The sequence below is a fragment of the Xiphophorus hellerii genome, chromosome 24, assembly GCF_003331165.1.
Source record: "Xiphophorus hellerii strain 12219 chromosome 24, Xiphophorus_hellerii-4.1, whole genome shotgun sequence".
Taxonomy (NCBI): domain Eukaryota; kingdom Metazoa; phylum Chordata; class Actinopteri; order Cyprinodontiformes; family Poeciliidae; genus Xiphophorus; species Xiphophorus hellerii.
In genome coordinates this window covers 16,154,705-16,182,323 of record NC_045695.1, presented here as the reverse complement: position 1 = coordinate 16,182,323, position 27,619 = coordinate 16,154,705, and the positions used below count along the sequence as shown (strand labels likewise).

The 27,619-nt window shown below is 37.9% G+C and overlaps 1 protein-coding gene and 1 long non-coding RNA gene across 2 annotated transcripts in view; one reads left to right on the top strand and one right to left on the bottom strand.

Moving 5' to 3' along the window:
* The window catches only part of LOC116715638 (NLR family CARD domain-containing protein 3-like), a 59,213-nt gene extending 36,449 nt beyond the window's left edge, over nt 1-22,764 (bottom strand). Inside the window, exons 1-6 of the mRNA XM_032556171.1 lie at nt 22,647-22,764; nt 21,504-21,689; nt 19,699-20,046; nt 18,546-18,869; nt 18,359-18,469; nt 16,758-17,075 (exon numbers count right to left, since the gene is read on the bottom strand). Of these exons, the coding sequence (XP_032412062.1) occupies nt 16,758-17,075; nt 18,359-18,469; nt 18,546-18,869; nt 19,699-20,046; nt 21,504-21,555 (1,153 nt within the window). The 5' untranslated portion in view covers nt 21,556-21,689; nt 22,647-22,764. The remainder of the gene's footprint in view (nt 1-16,757; nt 17,076-18,358; nt 18,470-18,545; nt 18,870-19,698; nt 20,047-21,503; nt 21,690-22,646) is intronic.
* On the top strand, nt 3,968-8,711 carry LOC116715749 (uncharacterized). Its single transcript, XR_004338244.1, has 2 exons — nt 3,968-5,025; nt 5,459-8,711. It is a non-coding gene; the product is annotated as an uncharacterized LOC116715749 (long non-coding RNA).
* Nucleotides 22,765-27,619: the final 4,855 nt, after the last annotated feature.

The window sequence follows — 27,619 nt, the reverse complement described above, 5'->3', positions numbered from 1 at the left end:
AAAAAGAAAAACAAATTGCTCTTGGTTCCCCTTGGTGCCGCGGTAGGTACCGCAGCTTCACCGGTATCATGAGCTGCAACGTGCAGAGGGGATCCAAACGTCCAAAGCTCCGGTCAGAAGATAAGTTGGCAAAACAATGTCTCAAAAAAGGACTTATCCTTCAGGGTGAAATAAAAGAGGAATAATAGAAATAAAGCCAAGATAAAGGTTTGTTTAAATGTTTTTTGATAATGTAATGTTTATAAAAGAGATTTGTGAAGCTGCTAATAGAAAATTAGCTTGATAGCGACCTGGAACGGTTCAGTTCAACAGCCAAACATTTATGCTGCATCTTCGTGTGAAGCTGAGTCTAAACTTGAAATGAGTTGATTCTCCTGCTTTTCTCTGTATATTTCTGAGGATTTTTGGCTTCAAAAAGTCGTGTTTGATAACGTTTGATAAGAATAATTAAAACTTCTCAATGTTTGATATTGTCTAGCAAAATGTTTTACATCAGGCTACATGGCTGCTGCATTAATGTATCAATAAGCTGCTCTAAGCTTTAGCTGGTGATATGATGTTTGCTGCTCATCATTTTGTGGCTAAAAACAAACTATATTTTTACATCAACTTCCAAGTTATGTGAAACTTCTGTTAAAATCATTTGAAGGCTCAGAATCAACCCGGTACTGGTACCGGTCCACATTCTCAGGGGAGAAAGACTCACCTGGTGTAAATTAAGTTTTTAGCTATTGAAGTTATGCTTAAGACAGGGGTCGGCAACCAATGGCTCCGGAGCCACGTGTGGCTCTTTCATCCTTATGTTGTGGCTCCCAGTGACTTTGGGAAATAGAATATTTTATTAAAATTAAAATCATTTAAAAATAAAATTCTAAATCTGAAGATTATGGTAAACTTGTAACATTAAAACAAAAAGTTTTGAACATTTTTACCACCCATAATATACGTCATGTCCGCCGATGCGCGACAGGCATTCCTGGCGAACCCCACATGTCTGGCAGACCGCATTTTTTAGCGAACTGATTTATTGACTTTTTGATCCTTGCCTGGAAGATACATCATGAATAAATCCGAGAACAGGTAACATTCTAAGATAAGATAAGATAGATCTTTATTGTCATTGTTACAAGGACAACGAAATTTAAAAGGTGCCATCAGTCAGTGCATATGTGTCAGGTCTAAATACCTATTAAAGACACATTAAACAAACATAGGAAAGACAAGAGAGTTAGATTCTTTGTTCTCGCGAGGAGAGCAGACAGAGATGTGCTTTCAGTTACAAATCTCCAACCGCTCTGAAAACACATCTCTCGCTCCTCTGTTTTTATTGAATTTAGGAACCCTCTCATACTGGGCGCTGCAACTCTCACAGGGCGGGGAAAACAATTCATCACATAGTTGCAGCGCTAATGACATTCACTATCTAGACACATGTTATCTACACTCTAGATCCTTCTGCTCCAAGCACGGCGTCGAGTACCAGGCACGTTGTATATCTTCAAAGTAACGAAGAACAAAGCAGAGTTTATTGCAGGACTGTTAAACTCTGCTGGGAGCAACTAACACCTCTATCTCCCAAGGAGTCCTCCAGGGTAACAAATGCTGAGAATAGCTATCACCTCTCTCTCCCAAGGAGGCCTTAGGAAGGAATCAAAGTTATTTAACACAAAGAAACATTACTAATAATAGGAGAAAAAGCATATATTTAAACATTATCTAAATGTAACTACAAGGCTACATGATACAACGAATATTTGATAATTACTAAAAATACAATTTATCCAACAGTTTCCCCCCTGTTTATCAAATATCTGTTCCACATCTCATATCCCTCCAAAAACAGTCACTTCATTAATGTCAGCATAATCAAACAATGGTTTCACTTAAAAAAAGTAAATTCAGCTTTGTCATTTTCCATCAGGGGAATTACTTTAATCTTTTATCAAAGAACGCAGACTTTGAAGGAGACCACATCCACAGGGTACCAGAAAAACAGTTGCAAACTGTAATGAGAAAGCAGAGTTAAGATTTTCCAAAAGCATCATTCATTTGTGTTTCCAACACAAATATCTTCAATTCACTCCGTGTCCAAGTGAATTCTCCACCGCCCGTGACTCTGTGGCTGCAATCGTCGAAATAAATGTGAAACTGCTTCTCCAAGCAGTCGCACTCTTCTTCAGAGACAACAGCTTTTGTTGTAGTTCAGAGTCAGGCTTGGAGCTCAGAACTCCAGGCCAGTCTGTGTGTAGAAAGCAATGAGCAACTCATCACATGAAGCCTTATCTCCTAGTTGACCAGTTCTGCTCATTAAACGGTGAATGTGATCTATTCAATCTACGCTTCAATTATTATATATTATACCTCCAACAGATGGAAAACACCAAAACCTTGTAATCACCTGTTTCAAAGGACATGTCTCCAAAATAATGTTTTCCCAGAATGTTAAACATATGCAGATCTTCCTCTTAAACCAATCTTGTAAAATAGAACTAAACAAACAAACAATAACAAAAGCTTAAAATGTGCTGCAGTTTTACAGTTACATTTACCATCAAAACAATAAATATCAGTGTGAATTAAACAGTCCAGTTTGAATTACTTTTATAGAACAAACTAGATCTTACTGGTTGTTTGTCTAAAACATTCTACATGCGTTCCTTAAACAAAATTTCAAAAGAGTTAGACCTGGAGAAATTATGTCAATGTATAACTTAAACAAATCCAAACATTTTCAAAATCGCCCAGTGCTCTCCAGGCCTTTTACTGGTAGTAGAAGTTACGGTTTTATTCAAATTCATTTAAAATGGATGTAAATCAAAAAATCAAAATCAAGTTTAGAAAAATCATTTATAATCCCACATCTCAGACCCACCTGAGTACTTCTACTGATTAGTGATAACTTAATCAATAACAGATTTTTCAAAACATTTCTTAAAACATTTTTTAATCCATTAAATTAATGCTCTGAAAATGGTTAGCACAATAATATTTTTACATTCTATAATTATTTTCCCAAGTTAATTAACCAAAATATGCTTCATTATCACTATAAATTTGTCTATTGATTTCAAATTACTTTAACCCATTGTCAGAACATCTTTCAATGGAAAACAACTCAAATCCATTCAAAATAAGCACATATATTACCAGACAATATTTTTCCCTTTCACTTTTATGTGTAGCACAGATCAGACATGTTCTTCAAAAGTTTTGTTTAAGTAATATAAGTTTCAGTAGTCTAATTAAGTAATATAAAAGATAAACCCATAACATATTCTCCCCCTTGATGCATTACCTGCTAATGCATCACAATTTCTACTACTTTAAATAACGATGTTGATGAAACAGGGTTATTATTTTAGCTGAGAAAATCCACCCATATTCAACGCTGCCTTTTCTAAAAGGCAAACTTTCAAAAACAAACAGAACAATTTATTTTAGCATGATTTAAACCTTCAAGATAACTATTTTCCCAAAACACTTCACGTTACAGTGTCAAAGCTCATCATTACATTTTACTGTTATGATTTACAATACTTCATTTTACAAACTTCTCAAGAATTTTAACTAATGTTTAACAAAGCATGTTTACCACTTAAGACTCTGTGAAGGTTTCGCATAAACCAGCCAGAGAGACGAAGAAAATTCAAAATATAGTCATTAACAAAGAAAATCCAAAAATTACAAATTGGGCCCAAACTGAAGTCAACATAACAAAGTACAATTCAGGTGGTAACAGAACAAACTCAAGCACAAACTGACCTAACAAGACATGAGGGGAACTTAGATAGTGGCTGATCAGACCATTAACACACTAGGGGTAATTAAACACACAAAAACCTAAAAAATACTGGTCAGAATATTACTAAATCTACAAATGAAAGAAATTAAACTAAAAACCAAATTTCCCCCTCCCCTGGTGAACGGGTCTAGAGGAAACTGGTAACTCAAAAGAAAGAAATTAATTTGTTATATTTAACAAAATATAAAGAACTGACACTTAAAATTAACTAAATGGGAGTCAGACTAATGAAAACAAATTTTAGAGAAAATGTTTCACTAAATCTAGGAAACCAAACTGCATCAAAATCCTGCCTTATGTGATGGTAAAGACTCTCTAAAATTTATTAAATCCTTATATTTTTAGATTTCACAATTTATATTTTAAAGTCACTACACTAGTCTGAGCAATCTCTATTGTCAGATCATAAAACAAATCCTTAAGCCTACCATAAAACCCCCCCCTCACCTCTCGGAGGGACCGACTTTATGGCAGGAAAGAGAGCCAATAAAACATATACTAGTGTTTTGTAAAGAGGCTTCACATGTCAGTTATTTGAATCTAAGGGGGGGGGTAGAAGTCACAGCACAGCTCTGGGGCTCCCCTGGTGAGCTGCTGTGAATGGGGGTTGTAACTCCTCCCTGGGCTTAAGTATTCTCATGTCTAAACAGACATACTTGTCGCTTTTTCCTGTTTTGTTCTATTTATTTATTTTTCTTTATTTCCTTATTTCATTTGCAGCCCTCTCTTCTTTCTGTAGGCACTTTTGAAATGAAATGACCTTTTTGCAATGTATTTAAAGTTCTTGAAAAAGAAATAAATCCATAAATAGTGTAATGTTGATGTATCTGTCCTACCATCCCCCCTGTTGAGACATGCGAAACGCCATGACTCAATATTGCAGCCCACCTATACAAGTTTCTTTTGCAAGATAGGCTTGTTTGCAGGTCACTTATAGATTTGAACTTCTATTTTTTGCTCCATTTTTAGTCCAAAGATCCTTTTCAATTTCAGGACTTAATTGTTGCATGACTCTTAGGATCTCTTGTCATAAGTTTGATTTTTTTTCCATATATAAGACCTTTATTTGTCCCTCCGCTGCTTTTTTTTTTTCCATCTCATCAGCGAAGGCGTTCCCTAGAGACACTTTATCTTTCCCTGTGGTGTGTGCGGCACATTTACAGATTGCTAGTTGTTTTGGTAGCTGCACAGCTTGTAGGAAATCTTTTAATAGGTCTGCATGAGTTACTGGTTTTCCTGTAGAAGTTATCATACCCCTATTTTTCCAGTACTGTGCAAACGTGTGTACTGTTGCAAACGCATATTGACTATCGGTGTAAATCGTCACTTCTTTATCTTTCATTAGTTTACAAGCAGTGGTTAGCGCTATCAATTCTGCAGCCTGAGCTGAATAGTGTGAGGGAAGTTTTTCAGCTTTTAACACTAGTTTTTCAGTCACTACTGCATAACCGGTTTGAGTTTTTCCTTGTTCATTTTTCTTTGAGGTACCATCAACAAAAAGTATTTCACCTTGATCTAATGGTAGATCTTTTAAATCATTTCTACTCTTTGCGTTTTGTTCTGCCATTTCCTGACAATCATGCTTTGTACCATCATCTGGAAGAGGTAACAAAGTTGCAGGATTTAAAACTGTGCATCTTTCAATAGTCAGATGAGGTTGCGATAATAATGTGCTCATACAGGAGAGATGTCTTGCAGGCGATAAAAAGTCATATTTGTTTGTAATAATAGTGCTGAAACTGCATGCGGCACTTTTAATATTAACGGATGAAACAGTACAATAGGAGCACTAACTTCTTCTGCCATAGAAGCAGCAATCACAGCTCTCACACAGGGAGGCTGGGCGCACGCCACACTATTAAGTTTGGAAGAAAAATATGCTATTGGTCTCATTTTATCACCATGTTGTTGAACTAGTACCGAGGTCATAAACTGACCTTTGCAATCCACCATCTGGAAAAAAGGTTTTTTATAGTCTGGTAAGGCAAGCGCAGCAATTGACACGAGGGCCTGTTTTATTTCACATAGTGCTTTTTCTGCTTCCTCTGTCCATTCCAAAGAGGAAGATCTTTTTTAGATCTTTTTCATACATTAGTTTGCTTAAAGGAGCCACAATTTCTGCATAATTAGGCACCCAGTTTCGACAATAGTTAATTAACCCAGTGGAAGCACTAGTTTCTATGTTTGAGGAAGTAGTTACCCAATCGGTAGCTGCTTCTCCTTCCTCAACAAGATTACCTAATTGATTCCACTGCTCATTTCTTTGTTTAAACAGAGATACATGCGGGGAGGTCCACGTTCTGTCTAAAGATTTTAAATCATCAGGAAGAGCAACAGCTGCAACGGCTGTGTGTTTTGTATCTGCATACAGATAGGTCACTGTGATTTTAGCTGGAGTGACCTTGTTGAGCCTGTCTTCCTAATTCTTGTCAGGTCCAGCCGCATACTTGAACCAAAGAGTTATGTGTAAATTGTCAGGAGGCATTTGATCCTGTGGGGCAGAGATGGCTTTACCCCCATCTGTCAGGAGTGCCTGAGCAAAGTTATGTGGGGGTCTGTCGGGCACATCTAATGTATAACAATAGTGTGGATTTCCATTTCCCTTAACAACAAAGAAATCTCCCTTTTTTATTTCTGACTGCCTTTTAACTGCTATGTGCCCATCAGTGGTTGGAATCAAAGCTAATCCTAGCTGTATAAGGCCATCTCTGCCTAATAAGTTTACTGGGCATTCTGGGAGCATCAAAATGGACAACTGACAAGCTTGTCCCAGTGGATCTCTAAACCAGACTGGCTCTGATTCATTGACTTGCGTTAATTTACCCCCAGCTGACCTTACGACAGTTTCCCCACTAATCTTTACCCCAGAAATGTTTTCCCTGCATGTTGTTAAACTTTCTAATTCTAGTCATGCTGACTGATCTATGTATTTTTTCTGGGCAATGTCTGGCTATGTGTCCTACTTCCCCACAACACCAACATCCTAAGTTATTTTTTCTGTAATTTCCCCTTCCCATTCTCCCCTGCTGTCCTCTGAGGTTCTGAGGTCTACCCCTAAACTTTCCTCTTCCTCTCCTTTCTTGATAAAATATTTGCTCCTCATCTTGGAAAAAGGCTCCTGAAACCTTTTTCTTTTCTTTTGAGACCTCTTCTGCGCGTATAGCGTGGTTAATGTATTCATCTAAAATCCCAGTCCTCAATCCTATGTAATGTTGATGCATTCTCAGGCTGTATTCATCAAACGACTCTTCCTCCTCTTCTCTTTTTTGTGCTAATTCTAACCAAAATTGTACATCCTCATACCCTTCTTTGTGCATTTTCTTTGGATTTGACTTTGTTTTTTGTTTTATTTTATCCTGCAGTACTGTTAGTTTTTTTGAGTTTAGACGGCCGTCAAAGTTATAGTTTGTTATCCATTTATCTAAATGTTTTATTTTATGCGGATCCTGATTTTCAATATTTCCAGTCATTTGTTTTTAAACTGTCTCTTGGCTTATTCTTACTTATATTTTTTCCCATTTTTTTTAATATAATTTGGCCCAGTTTTTTCGACTCCTAGGGAATCCTATAAACTGGAGATCTTTTCAGTAGGCCAGCAATTAAAATACCTGTATTGGTAACCCCCGCTTCAACTCTTTCGAGTGGGGGGTTCTTACCTGTGCATCCAAAACAGGTTTGCTGGTTACAATCCTACTGTTTTATATGAGATAAAACACCAAATGGTATTTATATCTCCAATCACACTCTCACGTTTTGTTGCGGAATTTAAGCGCCTGCTCCGCCGGACTCTATCGTCCTTTCCAATTACAAATTTAGTGCCTGATTTGAATATCGTTTTTTATTGTTGCCATTTTTATATATATCGAATTGAGGAAATTTTATTATTGTTTTTATTTTATCATTATTATTATTATTTTCCTAATTTATTAAATTTTATAATTTTTATTTTTATCGCCTAAAAATTTTTTTTTTATTTTTATTTTTTTTTATCGCCTAATTGATTAAATTTTACAGCAGGTCTGCACCAGGCTCCGTCCACCTGTTTCCACGAAATTTTGCGCAAGGACTTCGGACGCCCTTAACGGATTTTGTGCTCTATTTGTTACCTGTTAGAGTCTAGAATTTACAGGGTTTTCTATTCGCGCAATGACCCCCAGTCATTCGCCACACTTTTAAACAAGAATCCACTCATCCTCTGTCTTCCCCTCGGAGTCGTCAACCGTCAGATTCCAACAGGTAGGCCGACACCAGCCCTTCAACAGGTTTTGAGAAGTTTCCAGTAAGAAAACTTGCCGTGCGCACGCACGGACTGTACTGGGATCCACCACACCTGCCGGAATCTGTTCGGTATATTGACTTCCGGCTGCGAAGGACCAAATAATGTCAGGTCTAAATACCTATTAAAGACACATTAAACAAACATAGGAAAGACAAGAGAGTTAGATTCTTTGTTCTCGCGAGGAGAGCAGACAGAGATGTGCTTTCAGTTACAAATCTCCAACCGCTCTGAAAACACATCTCTCGCTCCTCTGTTTTTATTGAATTTAGGAACCCTCTCATACTGGGCGCTGCAACTCTCACAGGGCGGGGAAAACAATTCATCACATAGTTGCAGCGCTAATGACATTCACTATCTAGACACATGTTATCTACACTCTAGATCCTTCTGCTCCAAGCACGGCGTCGAGTACCAGGCACGTTGTATATCTTCAAAGTAACGAAGAACAAAGCACAGTTTATTGCAGGACTGTTAAACTCTGCTGGGAGCAACTAACACCTCTATCTCCCAAGGAGTCCTCCAGGGTAACAAATGCTTAGAATAGCTATCACCTCTCTCTCCCAAGGAGGCCTTAGGAAGGAATCAAAGTTATTTAACACAAAGAAACATTACTAATAATAGGAGAAAAAGCATATATTTAAACATTATCTAAATGTAACTACAAGGCTACATGATACAACGAATATTTGATAATTACTAAAAATACAATTTATCCAACAATATGCTTAAAAACAAAAAATAACTGTCTCACAATTCACACACAATGTAAGAATTAACATTGAAGATGTTCAGGGGTTAACTGAAGATGGCAGAACATTTAATGCTACGTGGACAGATCATTTTGCTTTCACCGCTGATGAAACTGGTTCACCAGTCTGCTTAATATGTGGCGACAGACTGGCAAACAACAAGAAGTCAAATGTTGAAAGACATTTCGAGAACAAACACTCTGTCTTTGCTAAAAAATATCCCGAGGGAGAGGAGAGAAAAAAGGCCGTTTCTGAGCTGATGCGAAAGGCTGAAGCGAGCAGGAGTCACTTCAAGAAGTGGATTAAGACGCAAACTCCACTACATGTGCCAGTTTCGTGGCTACTCAGTAAATAATCAAGCATGGTAAGCCATTTACAGATGGAGATTATCTACAAATATAAATACATAACTATATATTGTTAAGTGAAATAGTCTTTTTTTTTTAATTCAGGAGGACAGGTGACCACACACACGCGATGGACACCGAAGCAGACTGCGCATTTTTTTGGTTAGCTTGGTTCGTTCAGTGCCGGTGGATAATATTTGGATAAGTTTTGATTTTTATCTCCTGAATAAGAGGAGGACAGGTGACTGCATTCTGTTTCTGTTTCTCCTTCAGTGCAGGTTGGGTAAGTTTTGATTTTTATTTCTTAAATACAAAGACCCAAATAGACAGAGGGTATTTTGTTTGAAATTGAGCATCAACAAAGTGTAAAATGCGTTTTGTAACATGCAGAAATAAAATTTTGTGTTCTCTGTAGCAGTTCGTTGATTTCATAAACGCAACATAGTATCGATTTTTGTACATAGCATGTAGGTTTTATATATATGACATCAAAATGGGTTGTGGCTCCAAATGCTTTCTTTTTATTGGGAGGCGGTCCCAAATGGCTCTTTGAGTAGAAAAGGTTGCCGACCCCTGGCTTAAGAGAAATTAATTTAATCAAAGAATGTCATGAATATGTGTGTAGGGCTGCACTGATTGCAGTTTTCTGGCCGGTTACCGATCTTTAAAAAACCTGACCTGTCGATTTTGATTTTGACCGATACCGATTTTTTTTGTCTGAAATTTTGCTAAATATAGGAAGAAAGTCAGTGAGTTGTCAACAGTGGGGTGAATATTGTTAACTGTAAACATTCAGACATGACCTTGTGGGCCAGTCTGTCAGTCAAACCTCTCACTGCAGAGCAGAAGAGGACAGACCTTTGCTGACAAAAATAAGATCAGGGGATAAGATGGGCTTCACTTGTAAGTATTAGAAGATCACGATCCCCCAAAATTAAGGAAATCGGCCCCCAGAAATCGACTGGCTGATAAATGTATCCTATATTATACATGCATAGGATATAATGCAAACAGCATCATCAGAGATGCAATAAGTTTATAGCAGGTGTGTGAATGATTTAATATTTTAACTGTTGATTGCAGCCAGTCCACATTGTTAGCAGAAACAAAGGGCCCCAAAACCAAATTTTGCTTAGGGCCCCATGGAGGCTTGGGCCGGCCCTGGTCAGTCTACAAAGTCTGTAGTCTGTAGTCTAGTCTGTAATCTTCTTTTGTCAACCACCAAAACCTTCAGGATGGAGCCCCATTGAGTGAACTGGAAACTCAGTCCCTGTCTGACTGTGAAGTGTCTGCAGGATTAGCAGCACATGATGCTTTGACCAAAGAGCAGGGTGGTTTTTGTGTTCAGCTAACAGTTATTTGGCAATCAATTTGATTGAATGGTTTCCACATACATAAATTCAAAGTTTTTAAATTATTTAACATTTAAATGTAAGATTTTAAGGAGCTGGCAAGTTTACTTCGAAAAAGTTAAACAAACAGTCTTCATAGTTAGATTGTTTGGTTACCATAGCAACAATCTGATGTGTTTTTAACATCTGCCACAAAAACTGTTTTGGTTTCTGAATTTATGGAACAAGATTTTCAGATCTCCGCACAGCCACGGGAAATAACTCTGACTAAGTAAACAAAGCATTTGATAAGGTTTGATGGATCATGTAACAGGAAAAATAATATAATAAAATAAAACCAGCGTGATGTGTGGCTCTGAGGAGAAGCTCCTTTACTGATGTTGCACAATGTTTCAGTGACGAAACTGCAGCAGCAGCAGAACAGAAGCTGCTGGTCAAATGTGTGCTAATGCTATCTCTCCCTCAGTAATGTTTATAACATTAAAATACTTTTAACTGTTTTTGTGTTGCATAAAAATGTTATGTCAACTGTTTCTAAGTTGATTTAAGGAGTTTGGGTTTGGTTAGAGTGAAACATTGTTGCTTTTATGAAGTTTGTCTGAGATTTTCCCTCCAAAATGTTTTTCTAGGACAGTGTACAGGATCTGCCTACGTTCTGCCCGCTGGCTGAATGTGTCCCCCTGCTGGAGATTATAGGTATGTGCTAAAAACACACTGTTACCTGTTGTGGTTTTATATCTTTTTATTTCAGGACTGCATTTTAGAATATGCCTCTTATGCATCGTTTTACAATTTGAGTGATATTAATACTGTCTTAATTAATATTAAATATACTCATTGTATTATTATCTTTGTTTATCTGGTGTTTAGTGAAATGTCTTTATTATATATTCATTTGGTTCATTATGCTGGGAATTATTTTGCATTTATTGATTACAGTGATATGATTTAACATTTTTCTTATTTGTTGCTGTTGACCTATATTCCCAGTAACAGACTGGTTTAGAACTATGGCCATATAGATGGTTGAAGTGGAAGCTGATAGATGAAACTTCATGGTGTGTGAAAAGGTCAAAGGTTATGAGTTGTTTCCATCATGAGGTGAGAGTCCCAGAGTTCTGCTGGGCTTCTGAAGGGCGTCTCAGAGTCTGGAGGTCCGTATTCAGCAGAGATCCTCTCTATGGAGGCCGGAGACGATGCTGTGCTGCAGCTTGCAGAGATCTTGGTAAAGTGCAGCTTGATGAGCTGAACCTGCAGTAACCTCACTAAGACAATCAGCTGTTTGAGGTGAAACTGAACGTTGACAGCTGGTGATAACAGACTGATGGTTCCCTTCATCTGCAGCTGATCCACAACAGCGACTGATGCAGGAGGAAAACATGCAATGATGTTGATGAATGTTGTGATAAATCCTGCATTGCTTCCTCTTAATTGGGGCCTGCCATGCAAAGCAATGGCAGGAACCTATTGCTATTGTCGGAGAAAGTGTTTCTTTAATCTTCTTTATTTTTCTTCCGTAACCGTTAATGCGGCTCATACCGCTGGGTGCACACCTACAAATGAGGTATCAAAACGTGCAGAAAATTCACGCCATTCCAGCTATTACTTTTGGTGGGATTTGGGCTTAACGTGGCGACATAATTCGCAAAAAACTACGAAAAAAACCCCATTATAAGTCAATGGGAAAAATCCTAGAAATACCCTATTTTTGAGGATTTTCTGTGTCGTCACAAATTCACCTAGAAATGCCATTCAAATTTCATTTTGTAGATACGTCTGTGATCTCTTCGAAAGTGAAGACGGCTCGTCGATACCAGTTACGGTTTGTCCACAATTTGCCTCTAAGCGACCCAAAGTTTCTCATTTTTCCTAAAGTTAGAGTGCGTCTCTGGCTGCTTAGAGTGAGAGATGAAGACAACTTTTTCAGCCCAAACCATTTTTGAAATCGCCATCACGCCCACAAATATCGCACGATTAGTATCAAAATCGGTCCTGACATTGATACGCCTGTCTGCTCCGGTAAAATGTTTTCGAAATTTATCTAGACCGTACGGTTTTCTGTCACGGTGCTTCAGAGCAAAGTCATGCGACAGGATTTTCTGAGGCTCTCAGGCTCTTTCACTAACAGTTCACACCTTGGTGTGAAACTTATTTAACATAGCAATGGATCTCAAGAGGCTATTGGCTGCTGATTTGGACTACAAATACGCATCATTGTAGTTCTATCTATAGTGAAACCCTCAGTTGAAACAGATCAGGACTTAACTGGCCTTTATAACTACTTGCTGCTATGGGCTGTATATAACTGATTTAACTCAGTAACTGTTACATATGGGATTAGTTTTGAACTTTAAAATTAAGCATATTGAAAATTTCACAATAAAAGCCCTGAGTATTTTTACATGACGTAATTGCTCTTTTTGGCTTTATGTGACTTTTTCATCCAAAGCACTGTTACACATGGTATTAGTTTGGCCCTTTGAAATGAAGCTTAACAAAAATTTCAAAATAAAAGCCTTGAATATTTTTACATCATGTAATTGCTCTTTTTGACTTTTTCATTGAAAGCACTGTTACACATGGTATTAGTTTGGCCCTTTGAAATGAAGCTTAACAAAATTTTCAAAATAAAAGCCTTGAATATTTTTACATCATGTAATTGCTCTTTTTGCCTTTATGTGACTTTTTCATTGAAAGCACTGTTACACATGGTATTAGTTTGGCCCTTTGAAATGAAGCTTAACAAAAATTTCAAAATAAAAGCCTTGAATATTTTTACATGAAGTAATTGCTCTTTTTGGCTTTCTTTGACTTTTTCATCCAAAGCACTGTTACACATGGTATTTGTTTGGCCCTTTGAAATGAAGCATACTGAAAATTTCAAAATAAAAGCCTTGAATATTTTTACATGACGTAATTGCTCTTTTTGGCTTTATTTGACTTTTTCATCCAAAGCACTCTTACACGTGGTATTAGTTCAGAACTTTAAAATGAAGCATACTGAAAATTTCAAAATAAAAGCCTTGAATATTTTTACATCAGCTACTTGTGTTTTGAGCATTATATAACTATTTTAACCCAAGGACTATTACGCATGGGATTAGTTTGGCCCTTTGAAATGAAGTTTAACAAAACTTCCAAAATAAAAGCCTTGACAACATTTTAAATCGTACTGAATGGTGCACGTCCGCCTTGCTTAACGTTCTTGTGGTTCTCCGCGTGCTACTGATTACGTTACGGCGTTCTTTAGCGTCGATGCCGATTTGTGGCGTGACGACGCCGGGCCCAAACCCCACGGCCGCGCCTTGGCAGGCCCCGGCTAAATTTCTTCCGAAATTTTCTAGTATGCATATTGCATTCATTGACATTGGGACTATAACAGAAGAGATAATTTTACATTTAGAGTTCTTGCCATCTTGGAAAACGTTTAATGCACTTAGCTTCCCCTAAACCAGTGCTTCTCAATTCCAGTCCTCAGTCCTGATGTTTTAGTGTCTCTATTTCAGAACAGCTGATCCAAATGATTACATGAAATCTTCTGCAGTCATCAAGTCCTGCAGAAGCCTGTTAATCACCACAGATTCAATCCAGGTGTGTGGCAGAAGGGGAACAACCTAAAACATGCAGGGCTGGAGGGCCTGAGGACCAGAATGAGAACCACTGCCCTAAACTAATGTTTCTTCAGTAAAGTTTGTCTGTGTTGCAGTTTTGGTTATTCATGCTCTTATTTTGAAGTGGCTAAAGAATGTTAAAGCAGTTCTGTTTCCTGTCTAGATATTTTGGGTTCTCAGCCTGCAGAATCAAGCGGAGGCCAATGCCAGGCTGATCAGCTTCTCCTAGCAGATCAGGGAACCCTGTTGTTTTCCCATTCATGTTTCCTTTTCCCTCATTTTTCTTCTTCTCTGAAACTCATATTGCAGCCTGAAATTTATTACAACTTTTATTTGTTATTCGGGTTCAGTACCCACACCACTCAGGGTTTCCCCCAGTGTATCATAGGCCTGGCAGCCCACCATGCTTTACATGCCCAGCTGCCAGGCTAGGCTTTGTGCATGTTTGTTTTTATTAAAGAGAACAAAAATATTTTTGTTTAATAAATATATTCTTAAATAAACCTGACTGCAAGTGTCTCTTCTGTGGTGAGCATTTTACTGGCAGGGCAGAATTATTCCTGAAAGAAAGATGCGTTTATAGTTTTTAATAGTAGATGCATTGAACAAGGAGCCACCAATCAGGCCGCTGGAGAAACTGCTTCACAAGATGTCGCGGCTTGATCTCTGAACTTTACAGGTGGCTCATATAGGCTCACCTATATGGAGATTTATATCGACCACCTGTGAGGATGAGAATCCGTGTTTCTTTTTGAACTTATCAAGGAAGAAGTCAAGTTTAAATCCATGGCTTTTGCTCTGTTCACGCAGCTCAATGTGAACCGTAAATGTTCACAGTGAGCTGCTCTGTGTTCACAGGTACATTTAGATCATTTATTGGTGCTGATTACCTTAATTTTGGGACATCGGTAATCGGCCGATTTTTACATGTGAAGCCAATTTTATCCACCGATGTTATCAACCTCAGCAAAGGTCTAAAAATCAACCACTGTGCTTTTCTTTTCTCCTGTGAGAGAGGTTTGACTGACAAATCAGCCACCCAGGTCATATCTGCACTTTTACAGTTAACAATAATCACCCATTGTTGCCAATTTAGCAACTTTCTTGATAATATAGAGCAACATTTCAGAAAAAAAATGGTATCGGCCAAAATGGAAATCAGGCAACCAAAACAGTCTCTGTGGTGCTTAATAAAAACTCAATAGACACGAAATGGAAGAGCTACTAAAGCCACATAAATTAAATCTCCTGTTTGTCCCTCTACATCCAGCAGCAGAGATGCCTGTGCAGCAGGTCTAGCTCATCACGCAGGGCCGGTCCAAGGCTTTATGAGGCCTTGAGCAGAATCTGACTTAGGGGCCCCTCTTGCTGCAAAGAACATCAGCACCACTAACAACATTTCACCATGAATTTAGTGAAATCTGGGAGAGGGGGCCTGGTTTGGTTAACTTAGCAGTCAAAGGTAGTTGTAGTTTACTAAGATGCATTAATGAACATCTGAAACCCAAAGATTAATCTGAGAGCATCAGATCGTTGCTATAGTAACAAAACAATGTAACTATGAAGATTGTTCTTTGCATTTTTACAAAGTAAACTTGGCAGCTCCTTAAAATCTTAAATGTTACACAAGGAGGAGAGATGCTGATTCCTCTCCAGGTAACGTTCTGGGCGAGAGGCGGGGTCACCTGGACAGGTCACCAGTCTGTCGCAGGGCAACTCAGAGACAGACAGGACACACAACCATGCATGCACACACACACACCTAGGGAGAATATAGAGAGACCAATTAACCTGACAGTCATGTTTTTGGACTGTGGGAGGAAGCCAGAGAACCCGGAGAGAACCCACCATGCACAGGGAGAACATGCAAACTGTGCAGAAAGACCCTGGGCCCAGAATCGAACCCAGGACCTTCTTGCTGCAAGGCAACAGTGCTACCAACTGCACCACTGTCCAGCCCTTTACAAAACTCAACAAATGGCAATTTGTTGTTTTTTGGAAAACTTTTTCCAACATCTTGACATCAAAATGTTCAGTCAGACCAAAAACAGCTGATGTCGTCCAGGAGGAGCAGAGATTCCTGCCAGAGGGCGATTCTGCCAAGTCTCTGGATCCTCTGAGATCCTGGACAACCACAACACCATCTATCCAAACCTCTTCCACCTTCTTTACAACCTCTTTGCTCTCTAGCGCCATCTGGGCCGTGTGAGCCGCTGTTTTCTGCAGCTGGAGAATTTTATCAAAAAAGTGAAACCGACTCGATTTCAAAATGTTGGAAAAACTTTTTAAAATAAAAATAAAATCCCAGTCCACATGCTTCCTCATTCACAACATGTTTGCTGCTACCAGGCTGCAGGAACTTCAGTTCTGATGGTTCTGACCCGTCTGGTGGTTCTGAACAGTAACTGGTGTCTCCAGCAGGGGACACTGTCCTAGTCAAAGTCTCCAGCTGCTTCTTCAGGTCTCTTGTCCCTGATTGTCCTGAACCTCCTGATCTGGTTCCTCCTCTTCATCACTCATTACATCACATTGACCTTTGACCTTCTAATCAGCCAATCATTGCTATTGATCACCACCAATCATCTGATTGGAAAAATCCAACATTTATACCACTGACCTTTGACCTGGAGATGAACCCGTTTCATCATCAGGGTGATTCCTTTCCTGACTCTGCAGGTGTAGATCCCGCTGTCTGCCACTGAGGGGCGTTCCAGAGTCAGACTGAGGTCTTTAGTCTTCAGTGGGTTTTTACCCATCCTGGTTCTGGTTCTGCTGGTCAGGTTCTGTTCTTCAGGATCATCAGAACCTTTCGGATACACACAAACCGTCCTGTTCTCTCCGTCCCTCCACTCCACTCTAGAGCCTCCAGGCAGGCAGACGATGGTTCTGCAGGGCAGCAGGACAGACTTCACCCATGGATCCACCTTCAGTGGAGCTGAGAGACAACAGAGAACAAGATGAGAGACAGAGAGAGAAATAGAGAGAGAGAGAGAGAAACAGACAGACAGACAGAGAACAAGATGAGAGACAGACGGACAGACAGACGGACAGACGATGAGAGAGAAGTGGAGCAGATGATGAGCAGAGAGTTGATATCGTCAGAGTTCCTCCTGGACCAGTTTGGACCCATCAGGTCAGAGACCATGAAGGTGTTTCTGGTGAAAATGTTTCCTTGTAACTGAGACGTTCAAGTCAGAGAGAAAAATCCGACAGCAGTGTTTCATCCTCAAGGCAGTTTGGGGAAGAAACTGTTCTGAAGGCAGAACTGAATTGTAGTTTCTAGCTTCACCACTAGGGGGCGCAGTCACTTTGTGAGTAATGTTTTGTTCAGATGTGAAATAATGTTCAGGAATCAGTGCAGATCTGTTGAAGTTGTGTTTGTAGGTAGTTTATGGTATTTATGACCATCAGACTGGTAAGATACAGTCTATTAGTGTTTAAGAAGAAAAATGTTTGTATTTTATTACTTTAGACCAAAGTGGGTCCTGGAGGGCCGACATCCTGCAGGTTCTAGTCTCTCCTGGTGGTAGAAACAACCTTTTCAGCAGGTCAATGTTCTTCTAACGAGCCTCATTGGATCCAGGTTTGTTAAACCAGGGAGAGACTAAAACATGCAGGTTTCGGCCCTCAGGGGCCCACTGTGGCCCCCACTGCTTTAGACATTTTCTGTTTGCTCATTTTGCCCAGAAGAAGCTGAGTTTTACTTTAAATGGTGAATTCTGTTATGTTTAGTTTTTCTCTTTTACTTTATTTAACTTTATTAGTAACTAATAAAACATCCAAACTCCGCCCACTTCCACAGTCCTTCACTGAGAGGAAGAGACTTTAAATCCTGCTGCTAGTTTATAAATCACTGAACGGATTAAAGATCTGCAGCTGCTGGATCAACCTGCTGGTTCTGGTTCTGCTCTATATCCAGAACCAGAACCAGTCATGGAGAAACAGCATTCAGCTTCTATGCACCATAAATCTGGAACAAACTTCCAGAAAACTGAAATACAGCTGAAACACTGAGTTCCTTTAACTCTAACAGACTGTAGAGACAGCAGCTGCTGGTTCTGGTTCTGTTCATGATGTTTCTAACTACACTGCATTTGATCTGAACATGAATGAACAGAAAGATCTGAACTGATGACAAGATGAACAGTTGACCTCTGACCCCCAGAACAGGTCACATGATGTCTCACAGCATTCTGGGTCAGAAACATTCAGACTCACCTGGCAGGAAATAATCTTTAAAATGATATAAAACGCCTGCAGAGACGATGAGAACCAGAACCAGCAGAACCAGCAGAACCAGCAGAGCTGTGGCCCAGGATGGAAAGGGTTCTGTGGAAAAACAGAGAAAGATTGACCTCACTCTGACCTTTGACCTTCACCAGCAACTCTGACCTGATGCTCTGACCTTTCTTTACATATTTCAGAACCACAGTGTGTCTCAGGACGTCCTGGTCTCTGTAGACGGTGCAGACGTAGCGTCCATCGTCTCTGTGTGTGGGATACATGAGGGTCAGGCTGACGTCTCCGGTCCTCAGGAAGTCTTTGTTCATCTTTGTTCGGTGGCTGCAAAAACCGTCCTGGTTTCTTTGGTTGCTGCTGTGAACCATCATACATTCTGATTCTGACCGGGTCCACTCCACTGATGTGTCCTCAGGAAGGTGGGATGATGTTGTGCAGGGCAGGATGACAGAATCTGACCCTTCAGTGACCTCGACCTCCTGCTGATCAACTGAGAGGAAATAAAATGATCAGAAACAGTTTGGATCATTTTCTGGTTTGATGTCATCATTCAGTTTCTGTCTGCAGGGAGAAAAATCATTTCTTTAATGATCAACATAAAATCAGAAACTTGAATCCATCAGTGGTTCATGTGACAGTTATTGATGCATCAGAGGGTTTGATCTATACATAGCAGATCTACAAAACCTGTTAGTTCTGTGGAGGCTGAAGATGAGAAACAAATATTAATTATTCCTGGAGATTCATCCTGTAAATGTTCAGTTTATCCAGCTGGTCAAAGATCATCAGAACATAAATAATAGTGTAAAAAGTGAAAAAGGTCATGATAAATCATGTTTTATAATCTTAATAAACATAAAGTCTTTTAAGAAGTCATAAAATGATGCTGAATATTGATCTAATTCGTTCTATATTTTATTTTTATTGATATTTACATGAATGTGTTTGAATGAAGCTGCTGTCATTAAAGAGCCATTAACTGCTTTACTGTTAAAGACTAAAATAGTGACTGAGGTCAGTTATGGAGACTGAAAGAAACATGAAATATTAATGAAAGCATTTCCATTTTGTTATGAATTAACAGCAGGTTTATAGGAAATAAATCTGTTTCCATAGTAACTCAGATTATAGAAATTATTGCATTAATAATAATTTCATTATAGAAATAATCCATTCATCCATTCCTTGGTTATTCTGAGTTATTCTGGGGATGGTCTCCATGGTTACAGACACTATGAACAATTATTAATTTTCTCATTTCAATAAATTCATTCATAGCATAGAACTTTAAAATAGGGTGTGCTGCTTGTTTATCTGACCTTTGACCTTCAGGTGAATCTGTTTCACCTCCCGTCCTTCTCTTCCATCAGAGATGCTGCAGGTGTAGTTTCCTCCATCAGACTGCTGAGGTTTCCTCAGAGTCAGGCTGAAGTTTCCAGTATCCAGAGCGTCAGGATTCATGGAGGTCCGGTTTCTGAAACGCTGGTTCTGGTTCTTAAGATCGTCACTGTTTTCTCTCCGTAGGTGGACGGAGTTAGGACTGAGATCACTGCGAGTCCAGATGAGGAACGGATCTTCAGGTGGATTATCAGAGTAAACGCAGGGCAGCAGGACAGACTCCGCCCCCTCATTAACCTCCACCACTCCACCCAGAGCATGCTGGGAAACTGAGGACACAAGACGAGGGTTTAGTGTGTAGAAATACTGATCAGTTATTCACTAGTGATGAAAGATTTCAGTCTGTCTGCTAAACAGCTCAGTGATACTGAACTCTGATTGGGCAGCAATGATCTCTGTTCATGTAATATGTAACTCACATTAAGCAATAAGTCATAAAACTGATAAAAGTGCATTAAAATAACTGTTAAAATTTAAAACTGGAAGATTGAAACAGATGAAACTCAAAACGAGTTGGTAGCTTCTTTGTTGTTATTTGCAGAAATCCTGCTGTCAGTTTTCAGGTTGTTTTATCTCATGAACTGATTTGATAATAAAGATTTTTGTTTTAGTATCTTGGTGATTGTTGGGGCAGATTCTGTTTCTGTGACTTCCTGAAAAACTAAAATTCTTCTAACTTTATTTTTCTGGGATTTCTGGTCCTGATTCTTTATAGTTACAGAATTTAAACCTTCCAGTAACTTTCAGTCAGTTTCTGCTGTGAAACTGAAGCGTCTTTGTTGATCAAACAACAATTTGGAAACTTCTGTATATTCTACATATTTTTATTACTTCAATAGAACCTCATTGTGAGCGATCATCTCAAAAGGAGCTTTTACACAATTACAGTCTAAACCCAGATATCTAAAAATGTAATTCTAGTCATAAATACATTAAGATATTTGTTAAAGGATCCAGGATTAGTTCAACATGTTGCAATAAATATGTTGCAGTTTTCCTGTTGACTAAAGAATTGCTGTTTGTGATACAAAAACTCATCATCACATCCTGAATATCATCCATAGATCAGGTTTGGTTTTATAAAACCAGTAAACCAGAGAAGAACCGGACCCACCAGAATCTGATTCTCCATTAATGGTCAGACCAGCATCATGCATCAGCAGCAGAACATTATGACCACCAACCTGTGAGACCCAGGTGAATTCAGGAGAAACAAACTACAAACTACAACCACCCAGGCGGCCATCTTGGATTCAAATGAACATTTATGTAGATAAACTGAAGACAGGAAGAAAAACCAGAACCAGAACCAGAACCTTCAACATCTGCAGACATTCATCACTGGTTTCTGAGGTTAATGTTTCTGGGAGCTAATGTCCAGATTACTGGTCTGATTGGGTCTCAGTGGTTCTGATGCTGACAGAACTACAACCTGATAGAAACTGATAGAAAACATCAGAACCAGATCAGCTGCTGAACCCAAACCAGAGAAATTAGATCCAGACAGGAAACGGCAATAAACCAGTGAGATCTACTGGGAGGACTGGTGAGAGACGAGTCGCTGGAACCAGAACCTGAGGTTCTGATCCAGAACCAACAACCAGCTGAGGTCACCAGGGGTCAGTTAGAGAGAAGAATGAACCAGAACCAAGAAGCTCTGAGGCTGATCAGCAGCTTGCAGAGAGACTGGAGAGGATGAGGAGAAGAGAGAGGAAGGTGATCTTACCGAGCAGGAGGATCATCATCATCATCATCATCATCATCATCATCATCATCATCTTCCTCTCAGAACCACAGAGAGGCTTCCATCAGATCACCTCTGACACCAGATCAGCGTTTCTACTGGAACCAGCAGAGACACACAGGAGGAAACTCCACTGCTGATTGTTCAGACTAAAGGAGAAAATGAAGGCTGGAAACATCAGGTAGAGAAACAATTCACTGATTAAAACATAGAAAACAAAACAGGTTTACTAGTAAGAGTTTGTAAACAGTGATGGAAATTATCACTGTGATTCAACCAATAAATTCACAGATATTTGTTATTTCCTAAAACATTTAAAAACCAGAAACACTCAGAAACAGAGCGACGGTCAGAGAGGAGGAAAGATTCATTCAGGGAGTTAAATATCTGAGATCTCCAGGACTAATCTGACATTTTTATTAGTTTTTTAAATTAGGTTTTCCTTCTAAAGTCAAAGTGTAAAAAAAAAAAAAGACAGCTGATCCAAAATGGCCGACTTCCTGCTGGGTGTGTCAATCGGTTCTGATGGTTTGATGTTTTAACTCAGTTACATAGATTTAAATAACAGCAGTGGGTGGGGCGGATGTTTTTACATACTCTAGGGGGCGCTGTGTTGTTGTTTCACTATAATCACTTATTACTGATCAATAATTGATTGAAATGTGATCAGCTGTCCTCTGTCACCACAGACTGATTCAATCTGGATTTTCTACTGATAAAAGCCCAGAGAAATCCTCTCTGATCAATAAATTATTGACTTCATATTGAAATATTTTCCATCCACCAACCAGGAACCCAGATATCTCAGCCGGGCCACAAACACTCAGAACCTACTGGTACCAGTTTGACTCCACTATGAAACTGGGAGCAAACTCAGCTTGTTGTCTGGGTTATATATCCCAACTTCCTTTACAACCGGTTACCCGTTATTATCCTCCGCTACATTGTGCTAACTAACTAGCATCACAGCATGTTGGCTACTTCCGCTAGCCGCCCTTAGCTCCGAAACACGACAAAACTCTTCCAATATTTTTCACACATTGACGCATTTCCCTAAACATTCCTCGAACAGCACCAAATAATAAAAAAGAACTTTGTTAAAATAAACTTGAAGGTTATTCTCACCTGATAAACAGCATGTAAATGAGCGTAGTTTCTGTTTCTCCAATTTCTCAGTTTATGAGAAACGGAAGAGAAACAGGCAGCTCAGAGTCTCCATGCGCCACCTACTGGTGAAACACCGTTACTACACCCATCGTCATTAACCCCTGTTAAATAAAATAACTACTAATCATAAACATTTAAAGAAATTCATGCTCCTTTTTTCCTATTGTGGGAACACACCAGTGGGCATCACACTACTTTAGCAGGTTTCCTCCTATTTTACATCCAAATATTTACACAACAATGAAACTTCTCACTTTCTCTGCATCAATGATAATTAATAAGTGGAATTATTGGTTTTAAACTAATGAAAATTATTTATCATATTTATGAGCTCGAAATGAAAAAACTGTCAGATTTCTGAATTTTAAAGCTCCAAATCAGGTGGAAAAAGCGTTAAATTTCCCAGGTGTTAAGGAGCCGTTGGTCTCCAATCAGAGTAAAACTTGGTTCTGATCTGCAGGATTCTTCAGAACCGATCCGGTTGGCGGGTCGTTAGCGGGCAGGAAGCGGCTGCATCTGCAGGGAGTCGTAGGTGTCTCTGGTGGCCGAGCTCAGACCCTGAAACCAGCCGATCAGTTAATCAATCAGCTGATCAGAGCGGATGCTGGACGGGTCGGTCCGGTCCGGTTGGTATCACCTGGTAAACCTGCTGGTTCTTCCGCTGACGCTGCAGAAACAACAGTTTTTAATTCAACCGGTTCCAGAATCTCACCAACCTGCCTCCTCTGTCCCACTGCTCTTGCCATTTCTTCTTGATATACATTTTAATAATATTTTTACCTCATTTTTACTTATTTTAATATTTAAACCAACAATATTATTTTTTGCTGCAAAACTATCAGCCAACTCATTTCCTACCACAACACAGGAATCCAAACTAGTTTAACATGAGAACCAGAATTTTTAATCCTAAAAATTGAGTGAATTATATCCAATATAATATCTACCTTGATTCTGAATTTAACTCTAGAATATTTATTAATGCACAACTTGAATCTGAACAAATTAAAACCTCTCTCTCTTGTTTCCTCAATCTATTCTAAAGCCATTAAAATAGTCATTAATTCACCTGTAAACTCTGTCAATTTATCTGTTATTCTTTTATTTCTCATAATATTTAAATCTGGAATTATAAATGATATACCTGCTCTATCATTTAACATTTTAGAAGCATCTGTATATGTTTGTAAAAACTCTGAATATTCTCTTTTTATATAACTTTCCACCTCCTTTTTTCTAACTGTTTCTCTTTTCTCAGAAAGTTTAAATCAACTTCAGCCAAAGATCCATGATGGAATAACAGGAATAAAAACCACAGGACTAATTAAAAAGTTATCTATTCCTACATCTTTTACTTTATTTATTATTATCCATCCAAAACTATTCATTTGTTTCTCTTCTTTTTCTTGACAAGGTTGCAGCGTAACTTATGGAGGATGACCTTCATTCTGTCCTTTAATATTTAATATTTAATATTTAATATTTAATATTTAATATTTCTGTCCTGAGCTCCAGAGGCATCTCACCATCTCAACCAGTAGAGCTCAAACTGGTTTTCATGGCTCCACAACAAAAGTCTTAATGCCTGATATTGTATTCTATCTATTTTTAATAAACGACTTGAAGCTGAATTGTATAAAATAAAACCATAATCAAACATTGATCTAATTAGTCCAATATAAATTGTCTTTAATGTGTTTAATTCTTTGCCTCTCAAACATCTCATTATATTTAAAAGTTTTTTACTTTTTTCAACTATTTTATCTACATGTAAGTTTTTTATCAAACCAGATACACAAATATTTAATATTTAATTGTTCTGTCTTTTCTATAACATCCCCATATAATTTGAGATTTGCATTAATATTTAATTTCCTATTAGTAAAAACAACAAATTTAGACTCTGATGTTGAGAATCTAAAATCTTATAAACTATTTAATGCCTCGTCTAGTTTCCTTTTTACAAATTCTGTATTTTTCTCCTCTTCCAAATAAAACCATCATCTGTAAATAATGAGACACCAAAAGATTTAAATATCATTAATCATTTTAATAAATAGCATAGGACTTATTATATTATCATTTTCAACTTGATATTTTGAACTTATTTTCCCTCCTATTTTTACTCCAATATTTCTTTCAGTTAATTGTTTTTATCCATCTATATATTTTATTTATATATTTTATTTGTTTTATTTTAACCAACAGCCCTTCTGTCCATAACATGTCATAATCCTTTTCCACATCCAGGTTATTAAATTCTCCTTATTAATCTGAGCTAAATTAATCTAATTTCATGTTCCAGACATAATCAGGATCTTTTCCACTTCTGCCTTTTCTAAACCCAAATTAATAAAACTTAATTTTCTCCTTAGATCATAAAAAATAAATTAATCTGTTATTTACCATTTTTTCCATAATTTGACCTAAACATGATGTTGGTTTATAACTTTCAGCTGAATTAGGATCTTTGCAGGTTTACAGACGGTTTAATGATAATATACTATAATATAATATAAATAATTATGGCTTCTTTCCATTTATCAGCTAAAATCTCTTCCTCCCACCTTATTATATAATTCTAATAATATTTCTTTACTCAAATCACTAAGATTATTTAACAAACTGTAACTGATTTGATCATTTCCAGGAGTTGATTTACTGGAATTATTCAATGTTTTATTTAATTCTAACAAAGAAAACTTCATATTAATAAAATCCTCACAATCTTCATCATTATGAAATAAGTCAATATTTCTCTGTAATCTTATTTCACCTCCTCTTTTTTCTTTATTATTTAGATTTTCTGCACTATGTATCTTTGCAAAAACTTTAACTAATAACTCAGCTTTATTTTTATTATCTATTATAATATTTCCATTATCTTTTATTACTGGAAAAATATTCTTTTGAACTTCCAGACATTTTTTAATATTATTCCAAACTCTGTCTAAATCATTATTTTTCCCCAAAGATTCACAATATTTCCTCCAATAATCCCTTTAATCATTTCTTACAGTTTTATAACTTCTGTTTCCTTTTATAATTAATTAGATTTTGGAAACAAATAATTTTTAAAAGCCTTATTCTGCTGTTTAACTGCTGTTGAACATTCTGGTCCACCAAGGAACTATTTTCTTTTTTTAATGCCACTACTTCTAGGAATAAATATTTTGGCTGTATTAATAATCAGAGGTGTGACCAAGTCACTGTGTTGCAAGTCTCAAGTAAGTCTCAAGTCTCTGTCCTCAAGTCCGAGTCAAGTCTCAAGTAAAGACAGGCAAAAGTCGAGTCAAGTCTCAAGTCAGGAACCTTTAATTTCAAGTCATTTCGAGTTGTTTTTATTTATTTTTTTAAAATAATTTGCAATTATACATAAAATTCAAATATTAGACCATTTGTTCTTTTTAAAATATGTATTTGAGGTTCATTTGTGATCCTCTTATTCATCTGGTATTCTTCAAATCTGTCAGAAGTAAACAGATGTCAGAAAATAAATTACAGCCTTTCATGAATTACATTTGACTTCAGTTTACTCCTTCTATTCATAAATAAACATCAACACTACAACAATCATAGTTTTCAAAAAATGAAATAAGTATAAATGAAGTTATCACAAGTAAACTCAGGAAGGTCTGGTGCATTTATTTTTCTGCTTTTATTTCTAAGTATGTTAGTTTCAGTCCTCCGTAAATATGGGACAGATATTCTAAACACAAAATTTATTTGGGACAGTCACTGTATTTGGTCTTTTTTTTTTTCCCAGCAAAGCTATACTACTTGGAAATGGGTTCTGTGCGACATGTGACAGTCACGCCGGTCAGTGCATTAAGTCAAAAACAGTTGACTTAATGCACTGACTGCAGTAAACAATATATTGTCAATATAATTTCCCAACGTAGATGTCTTCAAATACACCAACCATCCTTAGATGATACTAGACCCGGCTCATCATCATGATGGGACAGAGAGATTCTGTTCCCTGTGTTCAGGTCCAGAATCTGCTTTCTGTTCCGGAGCCCCGCTCACTATCCACCGGCTTCCTGAGCTAACACGGTGCACATTATTTGTGGAGGCATTTGAAGGACCGGATTTATGGTAAATCATCACCAATTTAACCCGGAGTACACATGCTAACACGAAGTTAGCTAAAGTCAACTATCTTACAGCAAAAGAAAAGTGCCACCTACCGATCTTTGTGAAGCTTCAAATGCCGGACAAAGTTGGACGTCGTGGCATCTCCATCCGATATTCTCTTCTTGCATGTTTTACAAGTTGCAGTTCGTTTTTTAGTCGAAAGTTCATAACCTACGTAGCCAAAAGAAATTACTCGCGGAAGCATATTGAGCCGTTATTTCGTATTTCGTTCCCTGAGCTCTGTAGCTTTGCCGCGTTTTTTTAAACGTCCAAATCCTGTTAATTTGATTGGTTGTGCTGCAGCTACGTACACATACATACATAAGGAGAGAGGAAAACCATAGTGACGGTCTGCGCATATTGAATGAGTGAAATTAATTAATGACGCCACTTTATAAATAATGGGTTTTAAATTTTAAGACTTTGAGTAAAAAATATCAAGTCTTTTCAAGTAAACAGCTTCAAGTCGAGTCAAGTCCCAAGTCAATGGCATGAAAGTCAAAGTCAAGTCCGAGTCTTTGAGCATTTTTTCAAGTCAAGTCTCAAGTCCTGATTTTAACGACTCGAGTCTGACTCGAGTCCAAGTCATGTGACTCGAGTCCCCACCTCTGTTAATAATACATTAACTCATTTCTGAATTTAATTTATTTATCGGTTTATTTATATCTACATTTTTCATATTAACTTCACTCATCACTTTAAAACTATCCCAGTTTGTTTCCCTAATTTCCACCTCCTTCAGTTTCTTCCTGGTTTTCTTCTGTTTCTATTTCTATCCTGATAAAAATAAAATA